Source organism: Juglans regia, chromosome 14, assembly GCF_001411555.2.
Source record: "Juglans regia cultivar Chandler chromosome 14, Walnut 2.0, whole genome shotgun sequence".
In the NCBI taxonomy this organism is placed as follows: Eukaryota; Viridiplantae; Streptophyta; class Magnoliopsida; order Fagales; family Juglandaceae; genus Juglans; species Juglans regia.
The window spans coordinates 1,038,026-1,057,070 of NC_049914.1; the positions used below are offsets into that span (position 1 = coordinate 1,038,026).

The following is a 19,045-nucleotide window of genomic DNA, read 5'->3' on the forward strand; positions in this document are numbered from 1 at the left end:
TGTGTTCTGTGGTTTATAAGATTTGTGTGAAGATTATTGTGGGTCGTCTGACAAATTTGCTTTCTAAGATGATTTCTCAGGAACAGGTGGCCTTCATTCCTGGTCGTAGTATTTTTGAGAATATCAGTATCACTCAGGAAATGGTCCATTCGATTAATAAAAAATCTAATGGGGGTAATGTTTTGGTCAAATTGGATATGTCTAAGGCTTATGATAGAGTGAATTGGAATTCTCTTATTCATGTTCTGGCTGCTTTTGGTTTTTCTCCTCAGTTTTGCGCCCTGATTAAGTTATGCATCTCTTCGCCCTGGTACTCTATTATGATGAATGGTACTTCTATGGGATTTTTCAAAGGTGAGCGTGGCTTGAGGCAAGGTGATCCGCTTTCGCCCTATCTTTTTGTCATTATGCAAGAGGTCTTATCCCGTATGTTGAAGAAGGCCTTTGATATTGGTAAAATTGGTCGGTTTACTCAAGCTAGAGGTACTCCCCTTATCTCTCATCTTATGTATGCAGATGATATTGTTATTTTTTCTAATGGGGGGATGAAGTCCATGAGAGGTTTGATGGAGGTCTTACATCTTTACGAGCTATGGTCGGGTCAGATCCTTAACAAAAGTAAAAGTGCCATTTTTTTCTCGAACAAGATCTCTGCTCATAGAAAGTCCTCCCTTCTTCAATTGACTGGTTTCTCTGAGGGGTCTTTTCCTTTTAAATATTTGGGGGTTCCTATTGTGGTGGGTGGTCTGAAGGTTTGTGATTTTGGTGAGTTGATTGGGAAATTTGGGAAGAAGATTGCAGGGTGGAAGATGAAATTGCTTTCAGCTGGTGGTCGTGTGATTCTTTTACGTCATATTTTATCGAGTATGGCCACTCACCTTCTAGCGGTTTTACCTGTTCCTAGTGGGGTCTTTAAGGCTTTGAATAGGATTATGAGTTCCTTTTTCTGGGGTGATTCTGAAGGTAAAGGTAAGAGGAAGTGGGTTGCCTGGAATCATATCTGTTATCCTACTGAGGAATGAGGTTTGGGTATTCGGGATTTTGGGGATGTTCAGAGGGCTCTTCATATGAAATTTGCTTGGCACCTTATGAGAGGACAGTCCTTATGGGCTGATTTTTTTAAAGGTAAGTATGTCAAAGGTAATCACTTATCCCTTTTGAGTCCCAATAAAGGTACTCTTTTTTGGAAAGCTATTGTGCGTTGTATTCCGGAAGTCCTAAATCATTCTAAGTGTTTGGTGAAAGAGGGTAATGTTTCTTTCTGGCATGATAATTGGTTGGATGGGGGTCCTATTAGTGTTCATTATCCTGTTCTTGAACTTCCTTTGCTTAAAATTAAAGATTGTCGAATTGAAAATGGGTGGGATATTCCTCTTTTGGAAAGAGCTGTGGGTCAACAAAAAGCTCTTGAGTTGTACCAATTTTTAGCCACGAGGAAGGATGGTCAGGATGTTCTTATATGGGCGAATAATAATAACGGTGATTTCACTACTAAGAGTGTTTGGGATTGTATCAGGGTTAGAGCTCATTCGTTACCTTGGGCCACTGGATTTGGCATCCTAATCTTCCCAAGAAAATTTCGGTTATGATGTGGAAGGCTTTACATAACGGTTTGAGTGTGGATGAGAAGATAAAGAATATTGGCATTCCTTCTGTTTCTAAATGTAATTGTTGTGCCAGGGGTCATATGGAAGACTTGAACCACGTGCTTTGTACTGGTGATTTTGCCAGACAAATCTGGCGTCTGGCGGCAAATCACTTAGGTGTTCATATGGGTGTTTTCCTAACGTGGAAGGAACAAATTAATTTTTGGTTCCGCCGTGCTGGTAAATCTTCTCAACTTAGGATTATCTTTGGTATTATTCCTTATATTGTCTCTTGGAAAATTTGGGATAGGCGTTGTAAAGCCCGTTTTGAGGATAGGGTGGACTCAGTTCAGACGATTTGGCATGTTATCAAGATATGGATTCGTCAGATTATTTCTTTAGTTATGAGAGTTTCGAGGATTTCTTCCCATGATGTCGCTATTTTGCAGAGATTGGATATCCCGGTCTTACCTCAGAAGCCTAGGCAAATTCGGGTGGTGAGGTGGCTTAGGCCTCCTCCGGATTGGATGAAACTGAACTCTGATGGTAGTAGCTTAGGGAATCCTGGGCCGGCTGGTGCTGGGGGGGTTATTCGGGATAATTTTGGTAGGCTTCAGGCTGCTTATTCGGTCTTCTTGGGTCAGGGGTCTAATAATTTTGCTGAGCTGAGAAGCCTGCTGGAAGGGGTCAGGAGGTGTTATCAGTTAGGTTTTCGTAGGATTGAAATTGAAGTGGACTCTCTTTTGATTGTCAGCTGGGTTACTAAGGGAACTTGTAACATCTGGTACTTAGAAGATTTCTGGGAGGAGTTGCAGGGTTTCTTGGACCGTCTGGAGTATCGTTTGACCCATGTTTTTCGTGAAGGTAATGCGGTGGCTGACTATTTAGCCAAAAGGGGAGCTGAGGTCTTTTAACGACGATCTTACCAGCCAGCTTCGTGGTCTTCTTCGTATGGACAAAATTGGCCTCCCTTATTTGCGCATCTCGTAGTCCCTGGTACGCTTTCCTTTCTTTCTCTGAGGTTATTATTTTATTATGATTTCGCTTCTTTTTTGCAGGAGTTGGGCTTTTTGGTTTTGTCCTGGTTTTCACTACCTTAGGCTTGTTAGAAGTTGCTTTATGGCTTTCTTGATTGGTTTTGACACTTGGTTTTGGGTTAGTTCCTAGTGTTTATCTTTGTAAACCCTCAAGTGTATTGATGTAACCACGGTATTCCTCCGCCATAAGTGAGGGTGATTTATTAATAAACTTGAGACGGGGCTGCTATGTGTGTGGCTACCGGCTCTTTTAAAAAAAAAAAAAGTCTTACAGATCAAGGTTGATAATATTTGTTTCTTCTTTTTTGAAAGTTAAGCGGCCCCATCGAATGGTTGAGAGGAAGAGTTGAACTAGTTACATGAGAGGTGGTCCTTTGGCCGAATGCACGGAATCTTTCAATAAATTTGAGAGAGAAACAAGAAAGAACACCTCATAACACGGTGTAAAGCTGCATGCATGATTGAGTTACATTTATTCATTCGTACGTGCTAGCTCTTTCAAATGTCAATTAGATATTGTAGGAAAGCGATGAGAAGTGGAAAAAGGAAACAAAATAAAATCAGGCCAACAACTTCCGCCTAGCATTATGCACGCATATACGCGCGCGGTGGGAACTTGAAGACACAGAAAGAGAGAGAAGTTGCCCTTACGTACGTACCTACCATGCATGAGCCGCGCATTTACTCGGTTGATTAGCCTTTCAAAGAGATTTCCCGCCCCATATGCTTGCTTACTCTAATGTCAACTGCGCAGTTACCTTTATTTGTGCAAAGGCCGGCTAGCTAGTTTTGTACCTGCCTGCACCAGCACCGCCCTTGAAAAATATTCAAGTTTATAGTTCAATTCTAGTATCTTTTATACCAGCTTTTCATTTTCAAAGGAATATATATATTTTATATAAATATAAATATATATATATATATATATATATTATAGATACACACACACACACCAGTTTTTCAAAGAAAAAGGGTTCCGGGGAAGTAAGCTAAGTAGAATATCTGTAGGGCCGTTTGCGGTTTGCCAGTTAATTTTAGCGCATGCACGCAAGTCCTAATAAGCGTTAAGCACGAGAAAAAGAAGAGAAACGTCGCTTCATCACAAAGAAGATTTCTTTGTAGATATAACATGCATTGGACTTCCACGAATGCATGATTAAAGCGATCCCACATCCATTGTGGTCGATGCAAAAGTATTAGTTAGATCTATGATTTTTGCTAGCGCTTTGCATCGAGTTAATAACATCCCAAAACGTTAGATCAATAGCTCCCATGAAAATTTTCTGCTTACCTCTAAGTCAGAAAATATGAGTGATAGGGAAAGTTTTTGGCCCAGCGAGTGTCAATAATGATTACTTGCGAAAAAAAAAATGAAAGTCCTGGCCATTTTGGTCGTCATAATTGACGTTTTTTAGTCGTCCAAAGGAGCTTTGTATTAAATATAAATAGTTACAACTTCCTGCAGGATCATAACATTTTGAATATATATAAATCATTAACATTAATAATCATTCACTCTTCCCTCTCTTCATTGTCTTCACTTTATTGCAGTACTAGAGCTACACTGATACCAGATCAATAATTATTCTAAGGAATGGGTTTCTTGAAGATTGGCTTGTCAATTGGAAAAGGGGGTAGGAGTGGCTTCTTGGGGATTGGAAATGGATGGGGAAGAGGCTTCTTGAAAATGGGTATATGCGGAGGAAGCGGTTTTTCGAAAACTGGAATTGGAGGCAAAGGCTTCTTGAAAAAAGGTTTCTTAAATATCGGAATTGGTGGTGGAAGTGGTTTCTTGATGACAGGAAATGGTGGAAGTAATGGTTTCTTAAACACTGGAATCGGTGGTGGAAGTGGTTTCTTAAATATTGGAATTTTCGGAGGAAGCGGCTTCTTGAAAATGGGTATTGGTGGTGGGAGTGGCTTCTTAAAGATTGGAATTTTCGGAGGAAATGGCTTCTTAAAAACTGGAATTGGTGGCGGCAATGGCTTCTTGAAAATTGGAATTTTTGGAGGAAGCGGCTTCTTGATAATTGGAATTGGTGGCGGCAATGGCTTTTTGAAAATAGGAATTTTTGGTGGAAAAGGCTTCTTGAAAATAGGAATTGGTGGTGGTAATGGCTTCTTGATAATTGGAACTGGTGGCAGTAATGGCTTCTTGAAAATAGGAATTGATGGTGGTAATGGCTTCTTAAAAATTGGAAATGGCGGCGGAAGTGGTTTCTTAAAAAATGGAATTGGTGGCGGAAGTGGTTTCTTGAAACCAGAAATTGGTGGCAGAAATGGTTTCTTAACAAATGGAAATTTTGGTGGAAGAGGCTTTTTGAAAGTTGGAAGTGGGTGTGGATGTAACTTCTTAAAATACGGTTTCTTAAACGGTGGGAATGGTTTCTTAAATGGTGGGAATGGTTTCTTATAAATTGGTGGATGTGGTAGAAAAGGTTTCTTGAATTTCTCTTCTTCTTGGTGGAGATCTGCAGCCACTTTGTGTTCTACATTCTGAGGCTTTCCGTCACTGTTGACACCAAGTTCTGCACAAAAAATGCACAAGATCATCATATGCAAGGATTATAAAAGCAGATGATGTCTATTAAACCATAATACACTCGACAACTGAGCATCTTAAGTATCTGCAAATAAAGTCAAAGCATCAAAAGGAAGCAACTTAAATATATAATTAATAGCTGATCAAGCTGTACGTCCTTGACGCATGTGTTACAGAAAGAAGAAGGTACCTGTTGAGGTGGCCTGGGCATGGCAGCTCAAAGCAAACAAGCACACCCAGAAGGCTAGAAGAGCCCCTGGCCATGAGGATTTCGTCCTCATAGTGAACCCTGATGATGGCCTTTTGGGTTTAACCTGCAAAAGTTAATTTGCAATCTGCTTCAATGTCTGGGTGTCATTGAGTTTCAGAGGTCTCTCTCTTATATAATCGTGAGCATGGTGAAGCTGTTTAAGCGGTGCACTTACCCTGCACTAAATAGCGGCTTTTGTAGTATGAAGTTTGGGGATGAAAAGTAGTAACCTGCCCACCGGATTTGCCGCTCAGACGCCACTATCATCATTGATGAGCTCCCCCCAACCGTTTTCCAGTTTTGGTTGTATTTTTGCGGCTTTCAATTTTCATACAGTACCTGGTCTACATACAGTAAGATTGGACAATGATTTCTCCACACAGCATGTACGTAGAACCCATCATTTAATGCAGTAGAATCAAATGCAGATGAACAAAAAAAAACAGACTGCACAAGGATAAACAGGATCTACTTACAGTATACAATAATGATATGATATCGAGATGAGATGAAAATTAAATTAAATAATTAAATAATATATTATTATAATATATATTTTAATATTATTTTTATTTTAAGATTTGAAAAAGTTAAATTATTTATTTTATTTTACGTGAAAATTTAAAAAAATTATAATGATGAAATGAGAAATTTTTAAAGTTTTAAATTTTAGTCTTGAAAGCAAACTAGGCTGCCTTCATTTAATAGTAAAATATTTCATTTCATTTCATTATTATAATTTTTTAAAATTTTCATATAAAATATAATAAATAATTTAACTTTTCAATTCTCAAAACAATAATAATATTAAATTTTTTTTAATAATATTCTAATAATATTTTATTCAATTCAACTTATCTCATCTCAATTCACTATTTAATAATAAAAATACCCAAGTATTGTAGAGGAGATGATTAACGTTTTGAAATTCAAGTACCAATGAAGATTATGGGGACGAAGGAAATCGGGATTTGGGGGGAAGTCTGAAAATCGATGGAGGTATTGGCGCGTTTCCATTAAAATCAGATTCGCAGTGAACTTATGCGTCGGCAGAAGACATTAAAATCAGATTTGCAGCGAACTTATGCGTCGGCAAAAGATTTTGGGATTTTGCGGCGGTTTAATTCGCCGTAATTAACGTTAAAATCGCTGTAAAAGTAAAAATCTTTTTTACGGCGAAAATTTTCGCCGTAAAAAATCATAAAATCGCCGCAAAAAAATGACAATAATAGGCACCGGTTGGAAGCCGCGTCGACCAAACCTATCGCCGTAAATAATGACTTATTGCGGCGACATTTATTGCAGTAGACCAAAAATCGCCGCAATAAAGTCATTTTCTTATAGTGTCAGTAGGGCACTTCTGAATAGATGGAGTTGATTGGGTTAGGACTCGAGCCTATAAATGCACTATATGCCACAAATTCTGGTATCAAGAGCTCACAAGAAAAAATAAATAAAATAAGAAAATAAAATGACAACATAAATACGTGTTGAACATATGTATACCTCTTATAAAGCAAATTCACCCTGAGGGATTTCGAATTTCATAAAAGATATAAAATACTTTATTTTGTATATGAATAATTTTGATAGTTCAGTCTTGGAATTTTTAATTTTTGCATATTTATTTTAAAATATATATATAAAAATTTGAAACTCATATTAAAAAAAAATATTTTTTAACAGTGATTTTTATTTATTTTTATATAAAATATGCGAAAACTGAACCCTCGGTGGCCCAATAAAAATGGCAGCCCAATTCGTGACCCAATCTGCTAAACAGGCGCAGACAAGTCCTACATTTCCATAACCCCGCGCGTATTATTTTTTTTTTAATGCAAAACGCACCACCATCAGCTGTCTCTCATCCCCTCTCTCTCATCATCTCTCTCTCTCCGGCGGCTCTCTCTCTCATCTCGTCTCTCTAAACGAAACGCACCGTTTCGGACATATAATGTGTGCGCCTGATGCAGCTGCACAGTGGCTGCTCTAAGGATTTGGAATACTCTTTATTCCTAATGAAAATATGTGTTCTTTTCAATACGTTTAATATACATATGTTTTCTCTTCAAAAAAAAAATATATACATATGTTTAAACCAAATCTGTCTGTATTGCTTTCCAATTAATTCTGAAACATTATAGAGTTCGTTTTTTCTCATTTTAAACTCGAAATTCTCTCTCTGTTTCTTGCTTCTCCACCCCCCACCACCTGGCGATTGAAGCATTTTTTATTCAGCGAACCATGCTCACTGGCTTGCAAATGAATGAGACTTGATTTAAAGAAGGTAGAGGCGTTGTCGTTGAAGATGATGACCACCCATGTATTTTCTTGACCTCTCGTATCAACCCGGTATTTCTTCAATCTTTCCTACATTCCCTCCCTCTCTCTCTTTTGTAGTTAATGTGTTTGATCAAATGTATAAGCTACCTCAACCCAGTGTAATGTGTTCGTTGGGTTTTTTTCAACTAATGGGTTTTATTTATTTTGAAGGATAGGATCTTTGTGGGTGAAGTTAAGGGTCTGCCGTATTTACAGCGACAAATTTTCGTGCTTTTCATCTCCATGAAATTTGTAAGTTTCTTTCTGCGTAGTTACCTTTAATTTGCATACATAAATACCTCTGTATGAATATGTGCATGTAAAATATTGTTTAGGGGATTGATAAGCTTCATTTTATGCAGACATGTTTGAGCAAAGGTGGGGGTTTCCATTTCCCACCATGCCACATACTCAATGTATGCGGGTTTAGGATCTTGTTTGATTGCCCGCTGGACCTTTCAGCTCTTACAATCTTTTCTCCTGTTCCCATCGGTTATCGTGATGTGGTAGATGAAAAGGATTCTGATTTGGATTCGGATTGTGTGACTTGGAAGAGGCAGAAAATTGGAAAGCCCCTCGATGCAAATGATTTGATCTGTGCAGTGCCTTGGTACAAAATTGTTAAGTATTTGCACCTTTGGAATGTGTCTTTCATTGATGTTGTGTTGATTTCGAGCCCAATGGGAATGCTAGGATTACCATTCCTTACTCGAATGAAGGGATTTTCTGCTAAGGTATGAAGAATTCAGCTATGATATTAGTTTAGCCTTAAAAAATATTGTAGATATGATCGCATCAATTTTGGTTGGTAACTTTGCCAGATATATGTGACTGAAGTAACCGCTAGACTTGGGCAGCTTATGATGGATGATCTTGTTTCAATGCATATGGAGTTCAGGCAGTTTTATGGACCTGAGGGATCTACTTTCCCTCGCTGGATGGAGCAGGAAGAGCTTGACCTGCAGCCATCTGCATTGAGAGAAGTAGTTTTAGGCAAAGATGGGGCTGAGCTGGGTGGTTGGATGCCCTTGTACAGGTAACTGATGTTTTATTTGATAGTCTATGGAGCTGTTTGTTGATTGAAATGTTTAGTGGCATACTGGCTTTGCATCTTTCTTGAACTAGTTTTTTATATCTCATTGTCTATTACCAAGCCCTTGCTAAGCAAAGCACTCATCTAAACAAAGAACTTTTCCGTCAACTTTTAAAGAAGGGTAACAAAATTTGATTCTGAAAGGAGCCTCAGACTCTCGGATGAATTTAATTCTCTGGGACTGAGTTTTTTTCATATTGCAATACCTGTTTCATGGTGCTATTCAATTGAAGAGGTTGACCTAATGATTTCGTGGTGCAATAGCGTCTTTTGTCCAATATCTATGTTGATTGGCGAGTTGGGGAATTACCCTGCTTGTTAGTTTTGAGCTCCATGAGTGATTAGTATAAAATCTGGGATCTTCCTTCCTTCAGGCAATCCTGTATCTAGGGATGCTTTCCATGATGCAGTTGACATGGAGCAGCTGCTTTTTCTAGTTTGATGTTTTCAAGTTTCTCTGTCTTCTGTATAAATTATAAATAAACAACAAAGTCGACATTCCCATAAGACCAGTGCATTTCTTATTCTCAACTTTCATTGAAGGCAAGATAGCAAATTCCTGTGTTTGATGATGTAATAAGTGGAATTTATCAGTGCAGCTGACGTGAAGGACTGCTTGCAGAAGGTTCAGACGCTAAGGTATGCTGAAGAGGTCTGCTATAATGGAAAATTGGTCATAAAGGCATTCAGCTCTGGTTTAGAAATAGGCACTTGTAATTGGTCAATAAATGGTCCGAAGAGAGACATTGCTTTTATTTCAAGCTCTATCTTTGTTCCTGCTCATGCGATGAGTTTTGATTATCATGCTCTTCAAGGGAAAGATATCATATTATATTCAGATTTATCATCCCTGGACACCATGGAGGGTGTTGAGGATGGTTACTCTTTTCTAACTACTGACAGTTTCTCAACTCTAAGGTATTTATCTCTTTGCTTGGTTTTGACAGTTTTCTTGAGGGGTTCTATGTTTTTCATTAGACACTGTATTTTAGCTATTTACATTTTTAAATTTCCTTCTTTTGACAAATTTGCAGTTGCTAACTTTGATATCAAAACTTTCTGCCTTTTTAATTAACTTCCGTAGCTCTGAAAATAACAGTTGGGAAGAGTCTGCCAAAGCCTTACTCAATACTTCTGAGCATTTGGAAGAAAGGGAGAAACTATATTATCTATGCTCCTGTGCCACAGATTCTCTTAAAGCCAGTGGTTCAGTCCTTATTCCCATCAACCGACTTGGAACTTTTATTCAACTTTTGGAGCAGATATCAGCTTCACTAGAATCTTCATCTCTGAAGGTAGCCATTTACTCTAATACTTATAAAAAAATCAAGAGAAGTAAGGATGTGCAAAACTTATGTCAAAGCCTGGCTTATTACTTTAGTGGACATGCTTCTTGACTTGATCAATTAATGCTTCCTATTTTATAATCAGATTATTAATCGTTTTCTAGGTTCCTATATATGTTATTTCTTCAGTAGCTGAAGAACTCTTGGCATACACCAATGTCATTCCAGAATGGCTATGCAAAGAGCGGCAAGAAAAGGTAAAACAGATTTTTACGCTTATTGATTGCAGCTTGTGTTGTGTTTTTGTCGACGCCCAACATTCTAGGGTTAGAAATCAGATAACCGGCATGCTCTAATTTTACTCTCTTGAGGGGTTTTGCAGCTTTTCTCCGGTGAGCCTTTATTTGCACATGTCAAGCTCATAAAAGATAACAAGCTTCATGTGTTGCCCGCAGTTCATTCACCTAAACTTTTGTAAGATGCAGCCTCCTTTCTTTCTCTTAATGTTCATGGTATAGAGACTCTTTGAAAGATTTTTATCAAAAGAACTTGATTCTTTTTTTTTTTTTTCTCCTGAATTACAAAGTTATGGTTCCCTGCTCAATTACAATGCTATTAACTTGAGCCTATTAAAAAGTAGCACTGCACCAACCTCATGTCTTTGTAAAGAATTTAAACAGAGATATTTCCTTATGCTGTTAAGTCTTATTTGAAACCAAGACCCAGGTGTCATTCTCAAGGCTTCTTTGGAACTTTTTACGGCCATAAACTGAAATGAGTTGTGATAATGCTTGTAGGAGTCATATTCAGGGGGATACAATTGCCAGAAATGTGCAATAAAATTACAAAACCCACATAAACCTTATTTTCTATATCAAAAAGGTGTGGAATAGAGTGTCTTCCCTAATAAAACCCAAAGGTTAGAGAAAATTCCCGTGTCCTGCTGAAGAGGTTTGAGTGTCTGTGTTCATGCGCATGCACGCGCACAATTTACTTCTCTCTCGCACTCCCCTCCCCCAAAGTCAGCCTCCTGTCCTTTTTCTTTCATTTTATCTTGGTGTTTTCTCTTCTTGGCTTAGCATTTACCTTTGTGGAACATTCAACATTGCTATGTGATGACTTTGGCATTGCTTACCAACTTGTATGGTATGTCATCAGTGTTCAACACTTGAAACTGACATTTTGCAGATAGAACTAATTGGCAGGAACCATGCATCGTATTTTGTCCTCACTGGTGTCTACGGCTTGGTCCAGTTGTTCATTTGCTTCATCGTTGGTCGGGGGATCCAAACTCCTTGCTTGTTCTAGAGGTGCTAATATACTATAAAAATCATTTTGCTGGCTTGTTTATCTAGTTATATTTCACTGAATCATCTCAATTGTATGTGCAACTGATTTTTACCATATGTGATAACTGGGATGTATTTATTAATAAGCATAAAATGGATGGCCAATATGCAGAGTGGACAGGATGTGCAGCGGGCGCTGTTGCCTTTCCAGCCAATGGAAATGAAGGTTCTTCAGTGCTCATTTCTCTCTGGAATAAAGTAAGGGTTACTTTTTTACCCTACATGTGTGATGTGTTGATGAATTTGACATTACTTAGCCAGGATAAACTCAGCTGCTCAACTCCTATTGTCTATTTCACCAACCACCCCCCCGGTTCTTGTTTCTGTGCATGTTGTGTGTGTTTATAGAGAGAGAGAGATATATATATGTCTACATACACATATTTAAAAATAGTAATTCTTGTTGAATTATGTGTCACCTGGGCAGGTCTTCTAAATGGAGTCTAGAATTATTGGATCTACTGCTTTTGTTGTTAACTACATCGATTTGATTTTGTACTTGATGGAAATTTGTAAAAACTGAAAGCACAATAATATACTGAGATTTTCCTATGAGCATCATATACAACTAAGATACCCTATTAGATTTAAATAATAGTATAATACCTTTCTAACAAGTTATGTTCTAGCGGAAGAATCTTATTGTTTGGCCCTTCACCACCAAACATGAGTAATGTGTGAAGAGAGGCATTGAGCGGATGTTTGTAGGTTAAAAAGGGTTGTATCTTGAACAGCCATACAACTCGTTTGCACCTAGCAAACTGTTCAGATTTTAAGGCCAAAAGATTTTTAAATTGCCTTACACCCCTGCACTGCAGAACTTGACTGCTGAAACTAACTGTTGGTTTCAATTTTAATTTGCTTTTTGACTTGTATATTCTTTTTGCAGATTGCCAAAAATTCTACCTTTGCTGAATGTATTGCAGCCAAAAATTACACTGGTACTCCTACACTTCTAATCATGGTCTACCTAATAACCTATACAGTCATTTGCAATGTCTGGCAGGTGCTTATCATTTGCAATTTCTCCCCTAAACAACAAAATGTTGCACTCAATCCTTCCATCAAATTGATTGGACATTGAAAGCAACTATTTAGAGATCATGTGCTTATCACCTAACCTCTAGCCATTGCCTAACAATGAATTTACAATGTGATTGAGAGAGAGGGGAACAGTATCAGTGGCAGGGAGGTGGGTCCTGAGTGCATCAGCTGCTGCTAACAGCAGAAGACCTAGATTACCCTGGCACGGCACATGGCTGGCAGCTCCACAAGGACTCAATCCTTATCCTCTTCGGCTTCACCACCTTCTTGTTCTCCAGCACCATCCACTTCGGCAACCTGGGCACCTCCAAAGGCTAATGTCTTCAACCAAAAACTAATCAAAAGGACCAGCTGAATCCTCACCATGTTTTGTTCTGAGTCGTAACCATCCAACCCTCTGACCCAAACAATCTTTACTCTCAACCTTAGATCAGTATCTGAGATCACAAGTGCACAACTTGGCTAAACTATACTTTCTTAATTTGATATGGGATTTGTTAATCAATCTAATCAGTTCTTTATTTTCTGTTCTCTTTTACATAGTTGCCGGAGGATTTGAGGCAGAAGGTCAGATTTACAAATGTGAATCCATTCAGTGTCTTTCATTATTCTGAAAATAAAACATTAATCATACCAAGCTTGAAGGACAGTTCAGAACTAGAAATTGCAACGGACTTGGCTTTCCAGTTCCAGTGGAGAAATTTGAAGCACGAAAATATGAATATCACAAGATTAAAGGGAGAGCTGCATGTAGATCATGGCAAGCACTGGTTACACTCTGGAAATAAGCCATCGAAGTTGAATTCCTCCAAAAGGAGGCCACTTCTACACTGGGGCACACCTAATTTGGAAACGCTTCTGAGTATTTTATCAAAGATGGGCATTAATGCATCTGTAGAACAAGGCGTGGGTGTTGAAGGATCGGAGAAAGCTTGTAAGGTACATGTCCATGATCCTAAGAAGGCTTTGATAGAAATGGGTGAAACAGGTACTGTTATTAGTGCTGTCGACGAGAATTTGGCCTCTCTCATTTTTGAAGCCATAGATAGCATTTTAGATGGCATTTAATAGAACCGAATTGTTAGTTTTCTTTTCTTTTCTTTTCTTTTTCTTTCTTGGGATTTGGGCTGTTGCAGGGGAGGGGGATAAAAAAAATGGAAACAAAAATTGAACAGGATACTCAATTTTCAATGCTTGTTCATCAGTAAAATGCCATAATAACATGTTCTACCTACTGTTTCTTACCTATAGTTGTGATTTGTTAGAACAGTAGATGAGTACTTAAATTCTTCATTTCCCATTAGTTTAAATTACTCATCATGCTAACTATTGAATGAACAATTTCCCAAGTGTTCACAGTAATACCCTGAATAATCTCTGGATTTGCAGCCATGACAAGTCATATATCCATTTGGGAAAAAGTCTTCCCAAGTAATGTACAAACAATAAACTTAGAGATTCTCATTAAATGAAAAAAAAAAAAAACCAACTTTAATCCACAGGTAACACACCCATCACAAATTTTATTCCAATGAGGCCAATAAGCAATCCAAGGTCATGAATGAAATAAAAACAAACGCAGGTGGTGTAGAGGTAGAATCATTCATATTTTTGCTCCAAGCAAAGTCATCAAGAAATTTTTGTAGTCTCCTGAAGTGTCACCAATAACTGCATTGTCAAGGCTGCTATTATACATGTTGTAATACTCCCCTCTGATTTTCATTGTGTCGATTTCAGCTCGACTTACGATTGCTCTTGTTAGAGAATCTTCATCTGTCCCCAGCCCAATAATCGAGTTTCCGATTACCTGGTGACATCTCAAGCAATGGAGAATGTATTAAAGATAACTGCTAGTTCCAAAACAGTTCAAAAGATCATGCTAAAACATTCCACTTGGATGACTATATTCAAAATAAAACCTAAAGGGATTCCGTAGAAAAGTAGAGCACAACCAGGTTTCAGAGAAGTAAAATGGGCAACTAAAGAAGAAAAGTTATGCTGAAGTTTCCGAAAGGAACTTCACTTTCACTTTCTCGTATTAAATGTAGGAACTGATAATTGGACCATCTGTCAAGGAAACCGCAAAGTTTGGCCAGATGAACATGAAAAAACTGGAATCATTCTTACCAATTTGCTTGGTAAGAAGCGAGGTTTTAAATCCAAGCTCGGTATTGTTTGATTCGCACAAGAAAAGGGAAAAAATGGTTCTAGTCTTACATTTCAAGCCAGGTTTTAAGCTGATGTGTATAGACACAGAAGAACATTTTCAAGAATCTGCAGCCTCAAAATTCCTCGGTTGGGAGGGAAGAATTTACCTCTGCAAAATGCTTCTCAGGGGAGTCAATGCACCAAATTACCATTTTCAAAAGAGACTCTAAATCTCCATTCCCACAGCCCTTAATATCCTGTCAAGAAACATCAGTTATGATATTGAAACAAAAAACAACAAATAGTTTTTGATTAGTTAATGAACAAGATAGACCACGTCAATGGGGTTTCCATAGTTTAGCTTGTAACAGTCAAAAGTTGCTCTGAGCTGAAAGAAATTCCTTGTGCAGAGGATCCATGCAACTTGATCACAATCTAATTGCTTTGCTTTGATAGCTTCATGTAACGTAGCTGACTCCGACTTCGCGACTGACATATCCACCACTTCTTTGTCATACCTGTAGGAGCTCACTAGACTTGCTAGAAGCTGCACAAACCCACGTTATGAACCATCAATATATTCCAAATTTCGATTGAATACACACGTGAAAATTGAACTTCACTAAGCTAAGTGGACTGACTTTAGCCTACAGACTGTGATGTCACACAGGCCCTATAATATGATGCCATGGGCAGATTTCATGAAACAGGTCATGAGCTCATTAAGTTTCATGCAATGAATTTCATCAAATGTTTGCTTCTTATGTGCATGACTGAGGTTGCCTTGGGTTCATATCACTTACCTTTCCGAGTGGCATATCAACAGTGGAGGCAATATCCTCTTCAAGTGAGCAATCGAAAAGAGAACAATAGGCCTGCCTGACTGCCATCAGATGATGAGGAGATGATGCACATGCTACCTCAACTATCACTTCTAGGTGTTTGATTCCTTTCCTCTTTATCCTTAATGCATCCTTTGCCAGTCTAGCATCCCTTTCTGGAGGATCTTGGGTCCACAAAATCACTGCTTTCTATCAACATCAGGTGACGGAATTGTTACATATAAACATATGGAATTACAAATGCGAGCGCAATAGCTTAATGGAATGGCATGCTCTTGTTATAACAAAAATGTCATTCAAAATAACCCGTTGACCTTAATGGCCATTTTGAAACCTGTCTAGATCAATGTTTTGAATACCGTACCGGATGGCGTACCGGTCAAGGCACTAGAACGAAATATTTCGATACCGATACCGTTTCGTGTACCGTTTCGGGATAGTCGATATATGAATAAATTATATATATAAATATATATAATAATTATATTCTAAAATAATAGTTTATATATGAATAAATTATATATAAATACATCCATATATATAAATTATAAATAGTTTAGTCTAAATTGGAGGTCAAAAAATGAACTTGTAGTTTGAAAAAATAGAAAAAAAAAAAAATGAAGGCCGGTACCGGCCGGTATTTAAGCCGGTACGAAATACAGGTAGTATCTGTACCGGCCCAGTGGCCGGTACGGCAAATATCGGCCGTACCTGCCGGTACGAAACGATTTTTAAAACTTTGGTCTAGATGCAAAACCCATATAACGATCAGAAGTACAGCCATATAGTAAGATATTAGCATAGTTTTGTAGAATAGATCCTCTGCCATTGTCAATTATCTCTAATTAAAATTCAGAACCAAATGAGTTGCTGATGAAAAGCAACCCTTTATTTATTTATTTTTCATTTGAACAAGTCTTTTTTTCTTCTTCTCGGCATTTAAACAAGTCAACCATGCAGATATTTGAGTTAAACTGAAAACTGGTTAGTACAACCAGATGATCTATCACCGTATTCTCTTAAAATACAAATGAAAGCATGTATTGGCAGTGATTGGATTGGTCCATATATATATATATATATATATATATATATTTGTTAATAAATTATTTATCAATTGGAACTGTAAATGGAAATCAAATTCAAGAAACAAGTTGATCCCTTCAAGACATTTTAACAAAATTAAGATCCGATTTACATAAAAAAAACACTACCATGCACGCACATAATGCCATCACCACCGCACCCAACAACAAGAAGAATTCATGTTCGGTTAATTATTTAGGTAACTTTTAGATTTCTGGAACTTTTTCTCCTATTTTATGATAACGAGGAACATAATGGGAAAGAGGAGACATACTCCAAAATCGCCAGAAAGTTCAGAATGGAGCCGCGCAATGAGTGATTCATTGTAAAGCTGCTGATATCTGTCTTTAATTATCCTCCTTTGGCTTGTAGTCCTGCACCCTAATACCCGTATTACAGCCTTCTCGTCCGTCCCCCATCCTATATTATAGCAAGACAAACATGGTAAGCAATCCATTTGCAAAAACATTCATGAAAAGATACTTCAGATGAATTTTGCAACTCCTTAATTTACTACTGCTGCCCCATATCTTTGAAAGGACAAACAAGAAATCCACAAACAAATAGAAAAAGAACTGGTGTAAAGATAATAACTTGGTAAATTCTAAAAAATCTTCGATAGAAATTCAAGGAATAGAGAGGAAAATCACCATAATCAATATTAAATTATCATAATTCGATTTCAGTCTTCTAATTTGGTTGAGATTAAGGCTTAGACGTCGATTTGAATTAATTTCATCAGTCATCCCATAATCATGCATAAATTAGATTCAACATTATAAAAACAGAGATATTGAGATGAAGATCATCGTATTTCAGTCCCAGTCATCTCTGATTACTGCAATGAATTAATAGACACACATAATCACATATATTGCATATTGAAGCGAAAAATAAAATAATCCCGAGAGTGAAATAACATAAGAATTAAGAACATCATGGCACTCACTGCCACACACACAGCGAGTCGGAGACACACCATCGAAGGCTTTCTTGAGTCGCTCACAGTCTTGGTCTGCAGAAGGAACCACCTTTGGCACTCTCAACGTACCCATTTTTTCCTTATCCGTCAAGAGCTTTTTTTCTCTGCAAATCAGATTCAGTGAACTAAACCAATTGGAAACGATTCAGTTTCTTCGTACTACAAATACTATGTGACTGAGGGTTTATCTAACGGAGCACGTCTGTTCTTTGGCTGTCTTTGTTTTGTTCTTCATTGCTCTCTTTCCTTTCCATGATCAGTTGGTTTCCCTCCCTCCTCGTAGGCTCAAACCCCGCTGGAATAAAGAACTTCTCGTCCATCTTTTTATGGACGAAAATACCCTCTTGATTTTATAAAAATTTAGGGGGTTGAATGATATATTCTAAAAGTATGGGGGATGTAAATAACAAGTCCCTCTTCTTTTTCCAATTTATGATTTTCATCTTCACGTTCTTGCTATTTCTATGAACTCCCATGCTTATTTTGTATTTCTCACTCGTCTCATGTCATGAACAATTTATTTACTTCATAATAATTTTTTTTTTCTTTCCTTTTGCGATTAACTCCTGAGATTTACATTTATTTAATTTTTTTCATACTTAAGAGGCTAAATTTGTCACCCAATATTGATCAGATATATGGTCTTTATAAACTGGTCATAACTTCTAATAAAATGTAACCTCTTATGTACATAAACGTATCAGTTTCAATGAATTAAATATTCAACGTTACATTCATGAACGTTTTAATATGTAGCAGCGTTACATTCATGATCGTTTTAATATAATTAAAAAAAAAAACGATGCAAAAACAATTGATGTCAATTGACAATCATAGTCGACATGGTAGGACATATAATAATAAAGGAGATGATGATCAAGACATGGGGCTGCACCTATATATATATGGATCATCTTCCTGTAAGGACTTCATGATGTGATAATTCATGAACATGATCATGGCCATACATCTCAACAACAAAAGCAGACAGCCGGTTACAGAGCCCACAAGGATATATTGTCTTTTTCTCCTTGCATGTGATGATGATCCCCACGTACAAATTTAAAGGAAAAATATACTGTCGGGTTTTTTTAACGTTAGTACTGTGATGATCTGATCTGATCTCTTTATAATCATAAAATCTACAACCTCATCGCTCAGAATCTATCGTACGTACGTTATATATGTCCAAGAGAGATCATAAGTTGTATATTATATGTAACATTAAATTTGATTTTCGATAACTAATTATACGACAGTCGTTGACATATCACGCACACACTCAAGTTATATATAAAGGAATCGATTAAATCATATATATATAGATAAAATTATAATAATACGTCAACTAAGACAAGACAAACATGATCGATCGACGCGACTATCTCAATCCAAACATGTCCTCAGATATATATATATAGTCCATGCATATATAATCTTTGAAGTTATCAAGATGAGAAAGATATATAGCGCGCAGC

The 19,045-nt window shown here is 37.4% G+C and overlaps 3 protein-coding genes across 5 annotated transcripts; 1 reads left to right on the forward strand and 2 right to left on the reverse strand.

Moving 5' to 3' along the window:
* Nucleotides 1-4,009: 4,009 nt before the first annotated feature.
* On the reverse strand, nucleotides 4,010-5,580 carry LOC108980236 (proline-rich protein 4-like). The gene is made up of 2 exons (XM_018951100.2): nucleotides 5,356-5,580; nucleotides 4,010-5,151 (listed from the first exon to the last, which is right to left on the reverse strand). The coding sequence occupies exons 1-2, from the start codon at nucleotides 5,444-5,446 to the stop codon at nucleotides 4,211-4,213; spliced, it is 1,032 nt and encodes a 343-aa protein (XP_018806645.2). The 5' UTR covers nucleotides 5,447-5,580; the 3' UTR covers nucleotides 4,010-4,210.
* A 1,742-nt stretch (nucleotides 5,581-7,322) lies between these two features.
* LOC109002212 (integrator complex subunit 9) lies at nucleotides 7,323-13,743 on the forward strand. 2 transcript variants are annotated; one of them, XM_018979857.2, is made up of 12 exons: nucleotides 7,323-7,767; nucleotides 7,909-7,989; nucleotides 8,100-8,471; nucleotides 8,559-8,773; nucleotides 9,425-9,748; nucleotides 9,930-10,125; nucleotides 10,281-10,373; nucleotides 10,499-10,590; nucleotides 11,309-11,426; nucleotides 11,578-11,663; nucleotides 12,355-12,406; nucleotides 13,053-13,743. In XM_018979857.2, the coding sequence occupies exons 2-12, from the start codon at nucleotides 7,981-7,983 to the stop codon at nucleotides 13,575-13,577; spliced, it is 2,082 nt and encodes a 693-aa protein (XP_018835402.2). In that variant the 5' UTR covers nucleotides 7,323-7,767; nucleotides 7,909-7,980; the 3' UTR covers nucleotides 13,578-13,743. The 2 variants fall into 2 exon arrangements, with proteins under 2 accessions (XP_018835402.2, XP_035541048.1); XM_035685155.1 differs by having other exon boundaries at nucleotides 7,914-7,989.
* Nucleotides 13,744-13,999: 256 nt separating this feature from the next.
* On the reverse strand, nucleotides 14,000-17,867 carry LOC109002210 (annexin D3). 2 transcript variants are annotated; one of them, XM_035685156.1, is made up of 6 exons: nucleotides 17,535-17,867; nucleotides 16,860-17,005; nucleotides 15,461-15,688; nucleotides 14,992-15,204; nucleotides 14,825-14,914; nucleotides 14,000-14,316 (listed from the first exon to the last, which is right to left on the reverse strand). In XM_035685156.1, the coding sequence occupies exons 1-6, from the start codon at nucleotides 17,638-17,640 to the stop codon at nucleotides 14,113-14,115; spliced, it is 987 nt and encodes a 328-aa protein (XP_035541049.1). In that variant the 5' UTR covers nucleotides 17,641-17,867; the 3' UTR covers nucleotides 14,000-14,112. The 2 variants fall into 2 exon arrangements, with proteins under 2 accessions (XP_035541049.1, XP_035541050.1); XM_035685157.1 differs by having other exon boundaries at nucleotides 17,565-17,866.
* Between the last annotated feature and the right edge of the window lie 1,178 nt (nucleotides 17,868-19,045).

Excerpts from the sequence above, each read along its gene's own strand:
- LOC108980236 (XM_018951100.2), bottom strand. The coding sequence starts at position 5,446 with ATGAGGACGAAATCCTCATGGCCAGGGGCTCTTCTAGCCTTCTGGGTG. Across the intron at positions 5,152-5,355 it reads TGCCCAGGCCACCTCAACAG|AACTTGGTGTCAACAGTGAC; the intron begins GTACCTTCTTCT and ends TTTTTTGTGCAG.
- LOC109002210 (XM_035685156.1), bottom strand. The coding sequence starts at position 17,640 with ATGGGTACGTTGAGAGTGCCAAAGGTGGTTCCTTCTGCAGACCAAGAC. Across the intron at positions 15,689-16,859 it reads AACTTTCTGGCGATTTTGGA|AAAGCAGTGATTTTGTGGAC; the intron begins GTATGTCTCCTC and ends TGATGTTGATAG. Across the intron at positions 14,915-14,991 it reads ATGGAAACCCCATTGACGTG|GATATTAAGGGCTGTGGGAA; the intron begins GTCTATCTTGTT and ends GTTTCTTGACAG.
- LOC109002212 (XM_018979857.2), top strand. Across the intron at positions 8,472-8,558 it reads TGAAGGGATTTTCTGCTAAG|ATATATGTGACTGAAGTAAC; the intron begins GTATGAAGAATT and ends TAACTTTGCCAG. Across the intron at positions 11,664-12,354 it reads TCATTTCTCTCTGGAATAAA|ATTGCCAAAAATTCTACCTT; the intron begins GTAAGGGTTACT and ends TTCTTTTTGCAG.